This window comes from Ictalurus furcatus, chromosome 12 (assembly GCF_023375685.1).
Source record: "Ictalurus furcatus strain D&B chromosome 12, Billie_1.0, whole genome shotgun sequence".
Classification (NCBI taxonomy): domain Eukaryota; kingdom Metazoa; phylum Chordata; class Actinopteri; order Siluriformes; family Ictaluridae; genus Ictalurus; species Ictalurus furcatus.
The window spans coordinates 6,739,535-6,758,139 of record NC_071266.1 but is presented as its reverse complement, the minus strand read 5'-3'; the positions used below and the strand labels follow the sequence as shown (position 1 = coordinate 6,758,139).

Genomic DNA, 18,605 nt, shown 5'->3' with positions numbered 1-18,605 from the left:
GAAAATAGCCATAGAAGCTGGAATGGTGTTAAAACACAAACAAACAAACTAACAGGGGACACTACAGAATCGTGAGTTAAGCTTAACTGAAAGTATTTAAAGTGCAGTATAATAGTAATACAACCCCAATTCTGAAAAAGTTGAGACAGTATGGAAAATGCAAAAACAAACAAAAAGTGTCATTTGAAAATTCTCTTCACCCTGTACTATATTGTAAACACATTATTAACACATTATTTGATCTTTTACTTTGTGAATTTCAATTATTTTTGAAAATATACACTCATTTCAAATCTGATGATTGTAATACACTCCAAAAAAGTTGGGACAGTCGACTGTTTAGCACTGTGTAACATCACCTTTTCTTTTAATAACACTTATTAAGCGTTTGGACGCTGAGTGAAGACACCAGTTGGTTAAGTTTAGCAAGCGGAATTTTCCCCCATTCATCCATTATACATTTCTTCAGCTGCGCAACTGTACGGGGCCTTCGTTGCCTTATTTTGTGCTTCATAATGCGCCACACATTCTCAGTCGGAGACAGGTCAGGACTGCAGGCAGGCCATGCTAGCACCCGCACTCTCTACTTATGCAACCATGCGCTTGTAATCCAGGCAGAATGTGGTTTGGCGTTGTCCTGCTCTGGATGACAGCATATGTAGCTCCAAAATGTGTACATATCTTTCTGCATTAATGGTCCCCTCACAGATGTGTAAGTTACACATGCCATGGGCATGTGACATGTGACACATCCCCATACCATGAAAGATGCTGGCTTTTGGACCTGACGCTGATAACAGCTTGGACGGTCCTTTTCCTCTTTGGCCCGGAGAACATGACGGCTGTTTTCTCCAAAAACTATTTGAAATGTTGACTCATCAGACCACAAAACACGATTCCACTGTGCTACTGTCCATCTCAGATGAGACCGAGCCCAGATAAGTCGGCGGCGCTTCTGGACAGTGTTGATGTATGGCTTCTGCTTTGCATCATAAAGCCTTAACTTGCATCTGTGGACGCAGCAGCGAATGGTGTTGAGTGACAAAGGTTTACAAAGTATTCCTGAGCCCATGTCAGGATATCCATTACAGACTCATGATGGTTTCTAAGACAGTGATGTCTGAGGGATCGGAGATCATGCTCATTCAGAAGTGGTTTTAGGCCTTGCCCTTTATGCATCGAGATTTGACCGGATTCCTTGAATCTTTTAATCATTGTGCACTGTAGAAGGTGAAATACCCAAAATCCTGCTGATTTGTCTTTGGGGAATGTTGTTCTCAAAGTGTTGGATTATTCGCTGACGCATCTGTTGGCAGATTGATGAGCCTCGACCCATCCTTGCTCTTGAAGGACTAGGCCTTTTTTGGAGGCTCCTTATATACTATGATTAGACGATTGCCTCACCTGTTTCACATCACCTCCTTATTTCAACTTCACTATTAGTCCTAAATGACCCCTTTCCCAACTTTTTTGGAACATGTTGCATGTATAAATTTCAAAATAAACGTTTACCTTAAAAAAAAAAACAACAACAGCTATGCAGTTGATTAGGTAAAACATCAAATACCTTATCTTTATACGTTTTTTTTTTTATTTAAATACACGTCAAAATACATTTACAAACCACTCCTCTTTGTTTTTATTAGCATTTTCCATACAGTGCCAACTTTTTCAGAATTGGTGTTGTACTTCTTCCAAAATACTGTGTATAAAAAGTGATGCTTTAATGGAAATTAGTCAAATCTAGTATTATCAGTTTTATTACTAAACTAAATTCAGTAGTAATGGCTGAATTTTACTAAAACTGTCTTCCTGAATGCTAAGTAAAACTGAACTGAAACTATTAAATGTAAACAGGACACTATTATGGCATCGGCTGTGCCCCTGTGTTTTTGCAGTATGTAGACATTTTGCAGTGCAACATCAGCAGCAGCTCAGACTCGGATTTAGACTGTAGTCATAATGCCATCGCTGTAGACATTGCCTCACTGTTAATCATAGCACAGGGCACATAGTGTATGTGTCAGTGCTGTTGCGACACATACGCAGGACACACTCTGAAAAAGTATTGCAAATGCGTAAAGGTTTTACATGCTTAGTTTCGTCTGTGGTATTGTTGTTGCTTACACTTCCTGAGCTTGAAGCGCGTGAGGAAGGTGATGCTCGTTTAAAAAAAAAAAACCCAAACATGTGGCTTTGCACATTTGGACAAGTGTAGTGTTTCCTGTTGAGATGTCTGTCTTTGAATGTCTATGTTTGTAATCTAAGTAAAATTCTGAATGCTTTTTCAGATTGATATTACATGTCGTTATATGTAGTCCTTCAAGTACAGCTTGGGTATAAACTGTCTGAGACTAAATAGCGTTCAGATATCACTGACTGCATCAAATTGATATCGAATTCCATCCATCCATCCATCCATCTTCTATACCGCTTTATCCTTTTCAGGGTCACGGGGAAACCTGGAGCCTATCCCAGGGAGCATGGGGCACAAGGCGGGGTACACCCTGGACAGGATGCCAATCCATCGCAGGGCGATATCGAATTCAGTTAAGCTTATCTATGATCAGCTCCATCTGGATCTTCTCTTAGTTAGTGTTGATGCTTCCCCTGACCTTGCTGAATACATGTCACTGCCAAGTTGGAAATAAGGTGCATTGGTTTCTCTGAGCAAATCAAATTTTGGCTGGTTGTCAATATATCTGGTGCCTCACACAAGTTTCACCTGTGTGTGGGGAAATGCTGCAGGAGTGTATGAGTAGCTGCAGTGCAGTGTACTGTGTGAAACTCTGTGTGTGTGTGTGAGAGAGAGAGAGAGAGTGAGTGTGAGTGAGTGTCTTCATTGCTAATGCTAAATGCACCATGACAGACTGAAACCTTGGCAGCAGATTAACTTGACGAACCATCAATCTGGATCAAGGCTTGAGAAAAGATGAACAAATTAAATAAAATGTTTTACTTATCACAACCTTGGCTTGGCCCCCTGATATTCATCTGACTGATTTTTCTTTTTGGTCTTGCTGTAAATTGGATTCCCGGGGGTCTTCACAGTCAGACGTTTGCCTATTATCAGATTAGTTTGACTGCAAGTCAAAGTTTGAAATTCACTGTAAAACAACCCAGAGTGGAAGTTTGGTAAATTTATTAATCTGACAAATTATATGCATTGAGGCCATTTCTATGGCCCAATGCAGTGTTCCACAATAGGGTCCTATTGCACCTAAACCAAACACTGACTGAAGAACAGTAAAGAACAACTTGTTAAATATTAACAAAGTACTGCTCAAGGGTGCAACTATTGTCCCCAATGTCAAATGTACAATTATTTATAAAGTAGTCATAAATATTTAGCTAACTTGTGAACATGAAATCATCAGAAAGCAGCACTGTACATTATACATCTATATTCATTCAAATGTACGTCTTTAGAGGGTAGCTATATTTTTAAATTTAGATACACTAGAGTCAAAAGAGATTGATATAAACTTAAGGAATCACATGTGGACAGTTTCACTTCCTGCTGATTTACTGGTATTGGCGTACATCTAAACTTTAGGAACTCTCAGGTGCTTGGAAAAAGCTGTTAAAATTGAGAACTGAGTATTATTGATTAATTTCTCGATTTCTATTCTTGATTCTGAGAAGTCTAGAAGATGTACAGTGTGATGGTATGTTGTAGAAATCTATTTCTATCCCAGAATTCCATTTCTATTCTAGTTCTAAGAATTCCAGAATGTGTGTAGTTAATGGAATGCTAGAACTCTTCCATTTCGGTTCTAGATTCTGAGAGTTCTAGAATGTTTTGCATTTGGTGGATAACTCTAGAACTCCTCCATTTCTATTTTTGATTCTAAGAATTCTAGAAATTGTGCGTTTGACTGAACATTTTACAACTCCATTTCTATTCTTGACTCTAACACTGACAGAAGATTGTAGAACTATAACATTCAATTTTGTTTTGGGGAAATTCTAGAATGTTTGCATTTTGACTGAAAATTCTAGAACTACTTGGTTTCTGTTCTTGATTCTGTGAAGACTAGAAAGCGTGCAGTTGATGGAACATTGCTAGAACTATTCCTTTTCTATTTTTGATTCTGAGAAATCTAGAATGTGTGAGTTTGATGGAGCATTTCACAACTCCATTTCTATTCTTGACTCTAACACTGACGGAACATTGTAGAACTGTAACATTCAATTCAGTTGTTTGTTTTTTTTTGTATAGTGCATTTAACAATGGCCATTGTCACAAAGCAGATTTATAGAAATATATAAATTCTGGATATAAATTTAAAATTTATCCCCTTGATTTTTTTTGGTTTTGGGGAATTCTAGAATACGTGTGTTTGAGCATTCTAGAGCTCCTTTTCTTTATCTTGACTCTAAGAATTCTAGGTTGTTTGCATTTGAATGAACATTCTAGAACTACACCATTTCTATTCTTGATTCTGCAAAGTCTAAAAAGTGTGCAGTGGATGCGACATTCTGTAACTACTGCATTTCTAGTTTCGTTTTCTGAAAACTCTAGAATGTGACTGTTCAATGGAACAGCATAGAAGTCTTCCATTTCTAGTCTTGATTCTGAGAAATTTGGAATGTCTGCCTCTGACGGACAGTTCTAGAACTCCCCATTTCCATTTTTGTTTTGTGTGTCTGAGAATTCTAGAATGGGTGCTGTTGTCAGAACATTCCAGAGCACTTCCTTTTCTATTTTGAATTCTGAGCAGTCTAGACTGTGTGCATTTGACTGAACATTCTAGAACCCCTCCATTTGCAGTGCCTGGATTGTATTGTAGAAAGATTCAGGCTGGACAAGAGTACAGTAAATCCCGTTTCCTTTTAAGGACAGCCCAGTATGAACCTCGAGTGACATCATGGCAGTATCCGTCAGCTTTAGAGGAAACTGCAGCCTGCTGCCGGCCGGCGTTACGTATTGTGCCGGTGTGGCTTTACTGCGTCCGCAGTCTCGCACCACACGCTCCATCTCACACACACACACACACACACACACGCACACAGAGACCATTGTTTAGCTCCTGACACCAGGCACTCTGATACCAAGCACAGGACATGACATTCCATCTGCTGCAGTGAAACACTAGCCTTTCATGGAATTGTTCTTTTTTTTGTGTGTGTATTCAATCATCCAGGGCTTCGTAAATTGTTATTAGATTTGTCTGTGCCTGTCATCTCTACAGAATGGAACAGGCTTTATCTAGAGTAAGTGAACACTACCCCTAAAATGTTAGCTAGGTATTTTGTACCATAAATATTGTGTGTCATCAGGACCATCAGACAGATCCAAGGGTCATGTTCTCATCAATGATGAGTACTGGCTTGGTATGTAATCAATATTTGGTGTCCGACGCCTACTTTTTTTTAGTTTTGCGCTGACTGTAATATAGATAGACTTCCATTTAGCCATAGCTTTTCCTAAATTTCATATTTTGACCCCTTGCTACACTGATGGAGGAAACACCTGGAAACTGTGAGTTCGTGAGCCAACTGAAAAGAAAAGGGCAAGGATTTTGCATTTGTGTTGATTAACAGGTCGATCAATAATAAAATAAATAAATAAATAAAGCGCAGGGTAGAATTACATAATATAGCCTACTCGTATACACTTTATTATTATGTGCAGTATAATATGAACATGGAGCGGACTGCAGACATGTAATTGTTAATTTTGTAATGTAATTTTTTTTATGTCAGCATGGAGCTGTTCCATCCGCCAACATACTTGGGTTTTTTTGTGGTAAAATTCTGGTTTTAAACCAGCACTGGCTGAAGTGTGAATTGGATATTTTCTCCATCCTATTACTTTTTGTACTTATTCGTCCTGTGTTCATGTCTGATACAGTTCTCAGGAAAATATGGAACAGTATGGGTATCATATCAGCCTGCTAGATTGCAGAATTCAGGTTGTGTGACGAGTGTGGGCTTTCTTCAGTGGAAACAAGTTGGATTCTCTCCCACAGCAGAGACAAATGATTTCATTGTTTCTCCACTACTGGTGAATTTCTGCATCGCATAAAGCTCATAAATTTACCAACCCAAACTTCTCTTGTATGCTGAGCACTTTGCCAAAGTTACCCACAGCATTATATATTCCATATACACTGGAGTGATTTAACCTTACTGTTTGAGAACTTTTGAAAGATCACGTCTCATGTTCCTAACGCCAGTCGTCTTTTCTTCCCTGTTTTGTTATGCTCTAGAGACTTCGACTCCCTCTCCAAAGAAAATGTCTACGAGAACAACCGGCTGGTGAGTATCACCTTCACCTAGTAATTTTGTAGCCTTGGTTGTAAATAATGTGAAAATTAGAGGGTTTGCCACACACTGACATTTTAGCTGAGCTCGGGGGTTTAGGCTCTTGTGGTTAATGGCTCACACTTTCTGATGTTCCACTGGTCTTGTTTTGGATGGAGCTCTAAAATGGTCGGCAGTATTTTAGCAAAATAATTTTAAAAAAGTTTAATCCTATTTGGAAATTGAAGAGACATGGAAGGAGACTGGTGGTGCTGTACATATTGGTTAATATTATGCTAGCTGACGGATCGGAATCAACCAAACAACCATTTTATAATACAAGTTGTGCTTGTGGGTTAAACCCCCCCCCCCCCCCCCCCAAAACAACTGGTCGAAATAACAATCTAATACTAAAATTGTAATGTAATTCATATCATGATAGACTGTTCTCAGTATTGGGAGTACAATCAGATATCTGCTTTTATAAATTCACAATTCATTGTAACATGTAATTGATCAAATATTAAAATCTACTTTTGTACCCATTCATCCGTCCATCTGAATCACCCTATGCCTTGTTAAATGTTACAGATTTTTCCAAATCTTTGATTTGCACTTTGCTTTAAAAAACCACAAAAAAAAAACACAACCTCTCAGCAAGAAATATTCTGATACATATCAAGTATTGCAAAGGTGGACAAATCATACATTCAGTAGCCTATCAGGCAAGCTCTCATGTGATGACCAATCCCATGTTTTGGTTGCCCAGAAATCTTATTGATTTACGCTAAAAAGTGGTAGCTAACATAATGTAATAATCTATGGTGAGTTAGTTAGCTAGTTAAGTGCATTAATAGAGATGCAGATGAGTATCGACAAAACATCAGCATGTCATTGACCAATGTTTAGCCGCAGAGTGATTGCTTGTTGTGCTAGCAAGAGAATTATATGATGGCTTTGCTCTGCATTATACAGTATATCCTGCTCAGTTCTGTCTTGGATTCTTATTCAGATCTAATTAATCCAACTAGTAAACATTTTACCAACAGTCAGATCAGCTTGGCCAGTGTGTGTAGTGCAGCAGGTGTTGGTACTCATAAGCATTCGCTATAGTTTTACACACATCGAGGTGCCAATGTTTTGTTTAAATAAACATACCAAATGAAACAATGTATTTCATGAAAGTCAGTGGTGACCATTAGCCTACTGAGTTGCCGGGCAACTATGAATATGTGTAAAACGAATAGACCAGACACATCATCATGTTTCCCAGACACCTGGGCTTGTGATTCGTCCACACATGTTTTGTAAAGGTAACTTCAAGCATCCTATCACAATATGATACTTTTGTCGTATTAGACACATCTGCTGAGTATTTAACAGTAAACACCAGGTATTCGCGAACGGTAACATTTACCCTCAAGTTGCCACTAAATCTGCTGACCATCTGAGACAGCAGTTGGAGCCTGTCATTATCAGAGCTCAAGAGCTCACCTATCTTATCGGCTCTCTGGAAAACATTTTTACCTTTGCAACATCCTTTTGTCCAAGTGTTAATGGTGCAGAGAATGCTAAAGTCCAAATGAAGTCAACAAGAGTTAAAAGTAAAAATAAATTAAAAACATTCCTTTTGTTGTCCCAGGCGTTTGAGGTGGCAGAGTCAGAGCTGGGTATTCCGGCCCTGTTGGATCCAGATGATATGGTGTCCATGAAGGTGCCTGACCGTCTGAGCATCATCACCTACGTCTCACAGTACTACAACAACTTCACCAACAAATCTCACGGTGAGTGGACACCAATGTACAGCGCGCACACACACACACATACAGACATACACAAACATGGCTCAATGTGAGGCCAGGTGAAGGTTAACGCTTTCTTGCCTGAGTGTTTTTTTTTTTTTTGTGTGTGTGTGTGTCTGTCATGTGTAATTGTAACATGATGTGACTTTATTTATTTATTTATTTATTTTAATTAAGTGAGGAGGGTAACAATGCAGGTAAAGCAATTTAGAACGAAGATGTCAATACTATTTCACATTGCTCAACCATGTCCTAATAAGTGTATAAACCTATTAAAAATGGACTTTCATGCTGATATGCATCATTAATACCAATCCCTTATTTATACCCATATATACAGTAATGTGTGTTTGTCTATATACAGTTGCAATCAAAATGATTCAACCCCCATTGCAAATCAGGTTTATTGTCAAAATGGACCCTTTCAGCTGTTTGCAATGAACAAATCAAACAAAAGCAATTTAAATAGTTCAACATAACGAATGCTTCAAGTGGTTTCCCCAAATTCAACTGAAAATGAAACTTATGACTTCTCCAGTTTCAAAATTATTCAACCCCTTCATGGCAAGCATCTTTAGTAATTAGTAGAGCTCCTTTTACTGTTATGACCTGCTGTCAACGAGATGCATAGCTTCTGGCAGCGTTCCTGAGGAATCTTAACCCATTCCTCATGAGCAATGGCCTCCAGGTCAGTAATATTCTTGGGTTTGTGTGCTGCAACCGCCTTCTTCAAATCCCACCAGAGATTTTCTATGGGGTTCAAGTCAGGTGACTGTGATGGCCCTGTAGAATCTTCCAGGACTTCTTCTGCAACCAAGCCTTGGTGGAATTTGAGGTATGCTTGGGATCATTGTCTTGTTGGAAGGTCCTATGACACCCAAGCTTCAGCTTCCTCACAGACGGCATGACGTTTTCTCCGAGGATTTCCTGATACTTCAATGAATCCATCTTGCCTTCCACATGCTGCAGTTTTCCAGTGCCAGAGGATGCAAAGCAGCCCCAGAGCATCACCGAGTCACCACCATGCTTGACTGTGGACATAGTGTTCTTTCTTCATTCTTCTCCCTCCAGACATACTGCTGATCCATCATGCCAAAAAGTTTGTTTTGTTTCATCGCTCCACAGAACAGAATCCCAAAACTTCTCTGGTTTATTTATATGATTTTGAGCCACCTTTTCTTGTGCTTTTGGGTCAGTACGTCTTGGAGTTCTTGCACGGAAACCTTCTGCGTTTAGTACACGTCTTACTGTGCTCACTGAAACCTCAGTGCCTGTTGTCACCAATCTTGCTGAAATCTGATTGCAGCCATTGATCACTTCCTTTTCTTCCCCGTCCAGGTATTTGATGCATTTTCTACCCCTAGCCAGTTCAGGTATTTCATGTGTTCCAGCTCAAGCACACCTGGTGCGACTAATGAAGCCCTTGATTAGTTGCATAAGGTGTGCTTGAGACAACACCTGTTTTGCATATTTGTGCTGTTGTGAGGGATTCTATTCAGGGGGTTGAATAATTTTGAAAGTGGAGAAATCATTATAAGTTGCATTTTCATTTGAATTTGGGGAAACCAAAACACATTCGTTGTGTTGAACTATTTCGATTGCTTTTATTTGTTCATTGCAAACAGCTGAAAGTCTTGAATAATTTCAACTGAATGTATGTAGGTGTATAATATATCATTCTTACCCCTCGTTAATTGTTGTTCTATTAATCATAGTCATGTTCAGTTTTTTAAGACGCTCAACAAAAAAAAAAATCCCTACACTAATTTAATAGAAACATGCTGTGTAAGTAACCAATGTGTCCATATAGGCCACAGTAACATGACAAGCTGCATTTTTTTTGTCCTGATAATATTAAAAGGACAAAAAAAAAAAGAGGCTGGTGAGAGAACTGCTTATACTGTAGCTTCTATAATGTAACGTTACTCATTTCATGAACATTCCAAAGCATTATTTACTTTATTCATCCCAGTGAGGAATTTCTTGGCAACAGTTACTCTATGTAGTTACAGAAACAGTAACTATAAATGGATAAAAAGGTAAAAGCATCATTCTTTAGTAAATACAAAATTGTAAAGAAGAATAAACCACTTCAGGGTGTGCTGTTAAAGGTAAAACAATCCTTACATCACACCACCTTGTCTTTAATTAAGAAAGATGACATTTAGAGGTTGGTGAAAGCCATTGCATTTAGATGGAAGAGTAGAGGGAAAAAAACATGTTTATCTTTCAAGTGACTGATACTGATCATTAACAAGATAAAAAGTTTTTGGTTTGAGAACTGATGATACTGTTTTTACACACAGAGCAATTTTAATTTCTTTTCTGGCACATGTAGTGGAATGAGCTTAGAGATACTTGGTGTTCAAATTAAGATAAAAAAAAAAACAACAGCCTGTTTTTCTCTTTACAGCTAATCCTCCCTGTATGAAGAGACCGGGTAGTTCAGGTCATATTGAACCAGCAATAAAGAAACTGCCCACACCCCTAGAAGACAAAACCGAAACATCTGAGGTAGGAAACTGCAATATACGATTAGTTGTATACGACTCCCTCTGTTTCTACAATTCTAACAGCCTTTTGCGTGCGTGCTTGCTTATGGAAAAGGCTTCTAAATTTAACAGAATCATCAAAAGTACCAAGTTGTTATTATGCTCTAAGAGCTTAAGCTCTTTGAAACACGTCCCAGATGCAAGAGAGACAGACAGAGCCCAAATCTGGCCCCAGTCCATGTCCTCAGTGAAGATTAATGCATCCTGAAAGCCTATGCAGAAGCATCGCGCGCTAATGAATCCGGCCTCTCAGGGTGTGGGAAGGAGTAGACGAGCAGAGCAGTGCTTTTTCTGCACCATTAAAACATTTGGTTATGGGGAAATGGATCAAAAACTGTTTGGCATGCTGCAAATGTGAGAGCATTTTGAGTTTCAGTCAAAGGATTTGAGGAGTTCTAAATGTGCCTCAGATGTGTCTGAGCTCAGCGGCATTCAGCATTGTGTTAGAAGACGAGTCTCGTTAGTATTTCAGTGTTTTCCAGACACATTAATCCTCGTCTTCTGTCACTATAGCCCATAGAATGGTTTAGTCTTAGTTTAGAAATCTGGCCAGTAACACTGGGCCTCAAGTCAGCCAATGTTTTTGCTTTACTGCAGCATCAACAAACACCTGAGGCAGTCCTATAGATCAAACAATAGGGTAAAAGTCACCCAAAACTAGTTTTCAAGACCATAAAACATTATACTTGATAAGTTCCAAAAGTGTCACGAACGTACTTGTACCCTATTCAAGAAATCCAGATGTATGAATATGGAAATTAGAAGTAATGCTGAGCAATATGACAATTCAATACAAAATTCATATTCAGGGCGAAAAGATAACATGCAGCATTGAATCATTTACTTGAGAGGACGAGCATGTGATTCTTATCTCCTGTGAGGTTCATTGCTAATTATGATTTTCCACCGAGATATTCGGCTTCCTCCGGAAATTTACAGTAGTGACCACTTACATAATGTGACCAGTCTGTGCACTCTAATTAATAAACATGTTATATAAGGTTTAGTTTCCTGATCGTTGGTCTGTTTTGCAGTATTGTTTATAAGAGAACATCCTCTCTCTGCCCTCTTCCGTGTTCCTGCCGCTATTCTCGGCCTTCTTCAAACGGAACTTTGTTTTTCTCCCTCTTTCTCATCCTTTTCCTCCTCTTCTTAATTGTCGTTGACCTCACTGCTCCCAGGTGACCCTTTACTTGGGCAGTAAAATGGCTTGGGTTTGTGACCTTTAGACTTTTCAAACATTAAGCCCTTAATTCAGCTCTTTTTATTGATAGATTTTATACTCCGATATCGATCTATTCATGATTCTACTGCAACTATTAGCAATTTGATCTTCTCCCCATTCCCTTTCCTCTCCTGGGTCCACACACCGACTGCCGACACCGACAGAATGCCGACAGCCAATCAAAACGCAGCAATCTGAGCAGTACGTGTGCAGCCTGTGAGAAACATGTTCATCTGGTGCAGAGGTTCCTTGTCGATGGCAAACTCTACCACCGCAACTGTTTCAGGTAAGACATCAGATGCCTGAACATCTGGCTTATGGTTGAAAGACAAATACTAATGCTCATTTGATTCATCAGTGAATCAAACTGTATCTATTTTTATTAATAAGTAGTTTTTATTTAAGATTGTATTATTTCCCCAAATGAGTAGTTTGGGGAAATAGTTATCATTTAGAACTTAGGAGGAACAGCCATCAAGTGCTTGGGAACTATTTGATGAAATTTAAGAAATGCCTCCTGAGTGAAGCTCCCTCATGCAGCTGGTTGAGAAAATGCCAAGTGTGTGCAAAGCATCATGGACATTTAAGAATTTATACTTTTAGGAATTTATAGAAAAAGAAAAAAGTTTTGATTTGTCTAACACTTTATGGTTATTGCACAATTTCATATGTGTTATTTTATAGTGTTTTCTTCTTCCTCTTATTATTACTATTATTATTATTATTATTATTATTATTATTATTATTATTATTATTATGAAATAGAAGAAAATTGTAAAAAGAAAACTCTTCTTAAAATCAGTTGTCCTCAGGAGACAGAAAGCTTTCTTATTTCACAAGGAGAAGGTACCACTATTTATACTGTAAACTGATTAAACCATCCCTGTGTATAAATTTCAGGTGTATGGAATGTAGCAGCACTTTATTGCCTGGCTCTTATAAACTCGTGGGAGATGCCGGATCACTGGTCTGCAAACACCACTTCACCAGGATATCCTCAAACAGCCAGAATGGTCGTCCAGATCTGAGCAAGCAGCTTAGCCCAGTATCCTCGAACGCCAGCCCTGAATCCCCTCCAAGTGGGGGAAGTTTGGAAAAAGCACTGCCAGATCATTCAGATGCCAATGAACACATCAGTTCATCTGAAAACTCACCAAAAACACACTCTCTTGAGAGAGAGATCAGGCAGAATGAAAAAGGAGGGGAGGAGATAAGAGAGGAATTTGAGGATAGTGCAAAAGAGCAGATAGAACCCTGCCCTCCCAGTCCGCCAAATCCGTTTGATGAATCTGATGAAGAGGAACCAAAGGAGGAAGAGCCGCCACAGCCAGCTACAGAAGTCGCTAATGGCGTCCTTCCTCTAACCCCAGTAAGGACCACCGCAGGCGAGAATCGACCAATACCTGCCCCTAGAAAAGCATCTGACCCCTCCCCTAGTGCTCGTCCTGTGCCCAAGCCACGCCCACCAAGACCCTTGCGGAGTCCAGCAGTCAATGGTGGGTGTTTTTTTTCTTGCATTAGTCGAAATTAGAGTTAAACAAAATTTTTTAGGTTTTGTTTTCTACTTGGTCTAATTGATTTTAATTTAGTTTATATAATTGGACCAGGAATAAAAGTGGTGGAAATGTAATTTGTGGTTGTTGGACAGAAATATGGGGAAGTATCCAGCGAGAACATGGAATTGGTGTTAAATAATGACACTGAGACAATTAATGTAAATAAAAAAACAACTGTCCCCACTTTTTTGGTAGTTCCCATGTTTACTTTGTGCGGTTAAATCTTAATAGGGTTCCTCTGAAGCAGTCCTAGATCACCTTGCTTTTTTTTCACCTTGCAAATTTCCTCTCAATTTGGTCATATGCCAATTCTCAACCAGTAGCTAGCTTTCCCCTATCACACGACAGCTATCAATCAGGAAAGGTAAAGACTATTGGCTAGTGCCACTCAGATTGACTGGGGAGAGAGTATGCCATCCCTCCCACTTGGGGAGCACGGCCTATTTTGCTTTCTCAGTCTCCTGATCTTCCATTCTGCCCTTCTTTCTTTCTTGCTGAACTAGAAAATGAAGGTGATCGCAGACCAGTTCCACGTGAAAGATCCCGGTCACCTGCAAGGTAAGACTTGTATCTACTGATTCATCTAGAGATCCATTCTCTGTTTGTCTCTTTTCCTGTTTATGAATGTTTTCATGTGTCACCGTGTCTCACCTCCCTGATTGCCATTGCTCCCACCTCCTAATCAGCTTCATTCAATCCAGTGATGCTGCCAAACCCAAAGACCCTCCCTGGCTGGCTCTTGTCAAACAAGAGTCCAAGAAAAAGTTTGCTCCTCCTCCTCCCAGACCTGTAGCCACTCCTCCACACTCTACGTCCACTCCTGCCAAGATCGAGGCGGAAACCCGTCCAGCCACGCCCCCTAATCCTTTTGAGGATGAAAACAATGAGGAGGCAGAAGCTGAATCCGTAGAAGCACCAGTCCCGTCTTCTGTGGTTGCAGTCCATCCGTGGTACGGGATTTCCCAGACTCCTGAGGTCACCTCTGAGAGCCCCACCCTCTCCGAGTGTCCAGGAAGTGGCAAGAGCAAAAAACGGCCAGCGCCCAGAGCCCCAAAATCTAACCCTACAGGTCAGTGACTGTTACTGACCAGAAACCTGGATTTTCCTATCACACATTCATGAGTTGTGAAAGGCTTAATTAGTCCAGGTATTAAAATATCAGAACCTTAGATGAATATTGATCTAATGATTAATACCATGCTTTATTAGATCTTTATGAAGCATCAACAGTTTATAAAAAATGCTTACTAACAAAGTCGATCATTTTATGAATACCGGCTTGATGGACAGTGTTGCTGTTTGATGTGTGTCCATAAGTCCCGTGCTGTTCCTCTTGTCCCTCACTCTATACATTTTTGTTCTATCCATTTCCACTTGTGTTCTATTTCCTGTCTGCTCTTCCTTCAGCTCTTCCTCCATCTCAGTCTTCCTCTGCCTGTCCCTCTCCAGCTCTGAGCACCGAGAGCCTCTCCTCCTCTTCATCAGACCACGGCTTCCCCCGAACCGCTGCCACCACCGCTGTTTCCCAACAGCCGTCCATTACCGAACAGGAACATTCGTTCACCAAAAGCGTGTCAGAACCATCAATCAACAGTCCTGGCTCCTCCCCTTCAGCTCTTTCATCTGAACCCAAGTCGCATCTCTCACCTAGTCCCTCCCCCTCGCAGCCCCACAGTAATACTTGCTCCGCGCCCGCCACACCAGAGTCAAACAGGAGTGCAGGAAGCAAGGCGCTGAGACCGCCCCCTCCTCGCCCACCAGCTGCTCCGAGTCCTCTGATCAGCTCTCCCTCCTCACAGCAAAACACACCCAATAAGGTTAGCAGTTTTCTAAGTCACATAATGTGCTATAGGGTTGCTGTTATAACAAATTACGAATACACTTTGAATTTACATAATGCTAATGTACGCAAAATAAACAAATGTTTTAAAATCACACATTCTAATCATCTAATGCTTATGAAACACGATTCATAATCAGCTTGTTCTGTCTCTAGTAGTACAAAATTACAGGCTAATTAAAATTTGACAAGTTTAATGTTTTTTTTTCCCTCCATATGACCGATGCAAATTTAGTACAGCAGTCCATTTATATAATATTTATTTAGGAAAATTGGCTGAACTGTTTGGTGTAATACTTTGTACTTTATCATGAAAAAAAAACAACCCAAAATCATTCAGTTGCTAAAGCATATTTAATGGATTAGTTTCGATGGTTACCATGACATCATTCTAGCAAACAGTTGTAAGCAGACAAAGAGGTGATGAATGATGTGGGTATGCCTTTTGGCTAACCGCTATCAACTCTGTCCTATCCTCTTCTAATCCTTTTCCTATAAATCCTTCTCCCTTCCTCCCTCTCCCACTCCTTCCTTCTCTCGTTACTGCCCTCATTTACATTCTCTCCAATTTTCCACCACTCTTTTTTTTTTTTTTTTTAAACATATTTTTTTAAACGTTCCTCTGTCTTTCTAGCGGGTAAATCCTTTTAATCGGAAGGCCTCCCAAACAGTCACCTCCCCACAGTCCAGACCCCCCAAAGGCCCTCGACCCGCTCGCCCTCCTGCCCCCGGACATGGCTTCCCTCTCATCAAACGCAAGGTACCCTTCATCTCTTCAGTGTTTGAAAGATCACCTCATGGATTTGAGCAGTGCTGAGTTGTCCTTCACACTCTTGTCCATCATCCTGTTCCAGCAACTCGAATTACTAGCAACTACTCACTCTGTCCCATGTCACCGGCTGTGCAGGTGCAGTCAGATCAATACATCCCTGTTGAGGACATCCACGTCGCGATGGGGACACTCGAGAGGCAGCTAGACGAGCTGGAACAGAGAGGAGTGGAGCTGGAGCAGAGACTCCGAGACTGCTCTAATGGTGAGGCATCTACTGACCTGAGCCAGATTTGGATTTGTCTAGATTGGATTAATGATTCGTTTGTGATTATTACTACATTTACATTTATTCATTTAGCAGACACTTTGATCCAAAGTGACTTACAAATGAGGACGACTAATTTTATTAATTTGAACTAATTAGGTTTACTAATATCAGCACACGGCTGTACTGTTCTAGAGGAGAGGGATAAATGAGTGAAACCAAACACATGATCAGACACAAACAATATATTGAGCTGATTCCTATTTAAATTATTATTGTGTAAAGATTCCCTTAATTGCACGCAAGGTGAGAATAAAACAGCTCCTGGCATCTAAAAGGAGAACGAGCATCTTCTGTAGCGTCTTCTGCTGTTTATGTTTGATACAACACTGAGCACAGCTCACAAAAGCCTGGGGTGTTGAGCTACTTTTTAAAGAGTGGTTGCTTTCCTTACTGATACATTGACTTCCTGTTTCAGAGGAAGAGGAAGAGCAGATGCTGGTGGACTGGTTCACTCTGATTCATGAGAAACATCTACTGGTACGCCGAGAGGCAGAGCTGGTGTACACGTGAGTTATCAAGCACACTTATGAGTTGAGGCAGATTTGGAATGTTTTACAAGGGAACGGCTCATGACTGTGGACTGTTTTCTTGTCAGGGTGAAGCAGCAGCATCTGGAAGAAAGGCAAGCCGACGTGGAATACGAGCTTAGGTGTCTCCTCAACAAACCAGGTGTGCACTGATGGCTCCCACCCAAAAAAAAAACAAAAAACAAGACACCGATTCAAGTATCTGACTCACTCAGTCACTCATACCTATCTCTAATAGCGCTTTTACAGAACGAGGCTCAGCACAGCTTGTTAACAATTACGAACCCAGAACTATCAGTATCCAGGCGTGTGTGTGTATCAGTTTCCCATGACGTAACTCTACCTGTGAAAATATTAGGAGTTCCTCCCCAAAAAAAAAAAAAAAAATTCTTTTGAAATATAACCACACATATCTCGTTTGATATCAAAACGTTCCTGGCTCTGCTGCTGTGTTCTTCTCTTAGAGGCTGATCTTCTAAGACCCAGTGAGTTAGTCTTAAGGGCATGAGCACTCAGAGAAGTGTGCAAATACTTTAATTTGTAGTGAAAATAAATAGCACATTTTTAAGTAATGGCTGTCTATAGACCCAAATAGCCAAATGTTCCATAATTTAATCTTTAGTGATTCTTTAGAGAAGTACAAAGAAGTTTGAGTGCAAATTTTAACAGGTGAACAAAACCTCCCCCCACAAATGGCCGAATCTCATGTCATTCTACACTAGGTAGGGCATACAGTCCTCTTGTGTTGTACCTTATGTAAAGTACAAACAAAATTAATAGTGAGTCCAATTTTATTTAAGATATATTGTTAAATAGTTTTAAGAAAGCATCTCTGTAGGTAAATTCTTCTTCTTCTTCTTCTTTTTTTTTAACTGTTGTGCCTCAAAAAAGAAATTTGGCACAGTTGTTTGGGTACAGCAAGGCTCATGTAGCTGTGAAAATAAGATAAGATAATACTTTATTAATCCCCAGATGGAGAAATAGCATCATAATGTAAGATCATGGGTAATTTGCCAAGATGAAGGCACCATCTGGTGAAAAAGTGCTACATTAGTCTTGCTTTGGTCTACTGATCGTGAGTTTGAGAGTTCAAATCCCAGCACAGCCAAGCTGCCAGTACCAACCCTCATCTGTTCAATAAGCGGTTTTAAATAACGGCGACTGCCAAATGAGCAAAAGCCTTTTCTGAATTTAGTACGTTTTGGTACCTGCCACCCATCCCCACTTTCTTTCTTTCTCTCATTCTGTCTGTTAGAGAAAGAGTGGAATGATGAAGATCGAGACCGGGAGAAGCAGCTGATGGACGAGTTGGTGACGATCATCGAGCAGAGGAACCAGATCATCAACAGCATGGATCAGGAAAGACAGAAGTAATCCATTTCCTCACACTTATACGCACTTTTGCGCACATTTGAATTTGACATTAGAAATGTTAAATTGTCTTCTTATTATACCACACTTCTTAACCTCAGGGTCTTTATTTTTCTACAGGGAAGAGGAGGAGGACAAGCTAGTGGCTGCCATGTTAAAGAAAAAAGGTACGGACTCGTTTCGCCTAGTTTTTGTGCTGTACTGGAGTACCTGAGAAGTTACATCAATACACCCATAAATATACCCAAATCTTCATATATTTGCTTCAAAGAATCTTAATTTATAAAGAATTAATTTAGCAGAAAAGCAAGGACAGGCTGTAATTTGACATTTATGTTTAGTCCATATGGTCATCTGTATAACCTCTAGCTTTCCAATTCTGC

General features: G+C 39.9%; 1 protein-coding gene across 2 annotated transcripts in view; it reads left to right on the top strand.

Moving 5' to 3' along the window:
- Positions 1–18,605, top strand: part of micall1a (MICAL-like 1a) — a 29,524-nt gene that overhangs the window by 8,171 nt on the left and 2,748 nt on the right. The window contains exons 2-15 of one of the 2 annotated variants that reach the window (XM_053637286.1): positions 6,216–6,264; positions 7,892–8,033; positions 10,465–10,565; positions 11,993–12,114; positions 12,729–13,324; positions 13,888–13,942; positions 14,071–14,453; positions 14,834–15,201; positions 15,859–15,984; positions 16,132–16,258; positions 16,740–16,830; positions 16,920–16,993; positions 18,107–18,221; positions 18,343–18,389. In XM_053637286.1, coding sequence (XP_053493261.1) covers positions 6,216–6,264; positions 7,892–8,033; positions 10,465–10,565; positions 11,993–12,114; positions 12,729–13,324; positions 13,888–13,942; positions 14,071–14,453; positions 14,834–15,201; positions 15,859–15,984; positions 16,132–16,258; positions 16,740–16,830; positions 16,920–16,993; positions 18,107–18,221; positions 18,343–18,389 — 2,396 coding nt within the window. Of the gene's footprint in view, positions 1–6,215; positions 6,265–7,891; positions 8,034–10,464; positions 10,566–11,992; positions 12,115–12,728; positions 13,325–13,887; positions 13,943–14,070; positions 14,454–14,791; positions 15,202–15,858; positions 15,985–16,131; positions 16,259–16,739; positions 16,831–16,919; positions 16,994–18,106; positions 18,222–18,342; positions 18,390–18,605 lie in introns of both variants that reach the window. The other variant, XM_053637285.1, reaches the window with a different exon arrangement.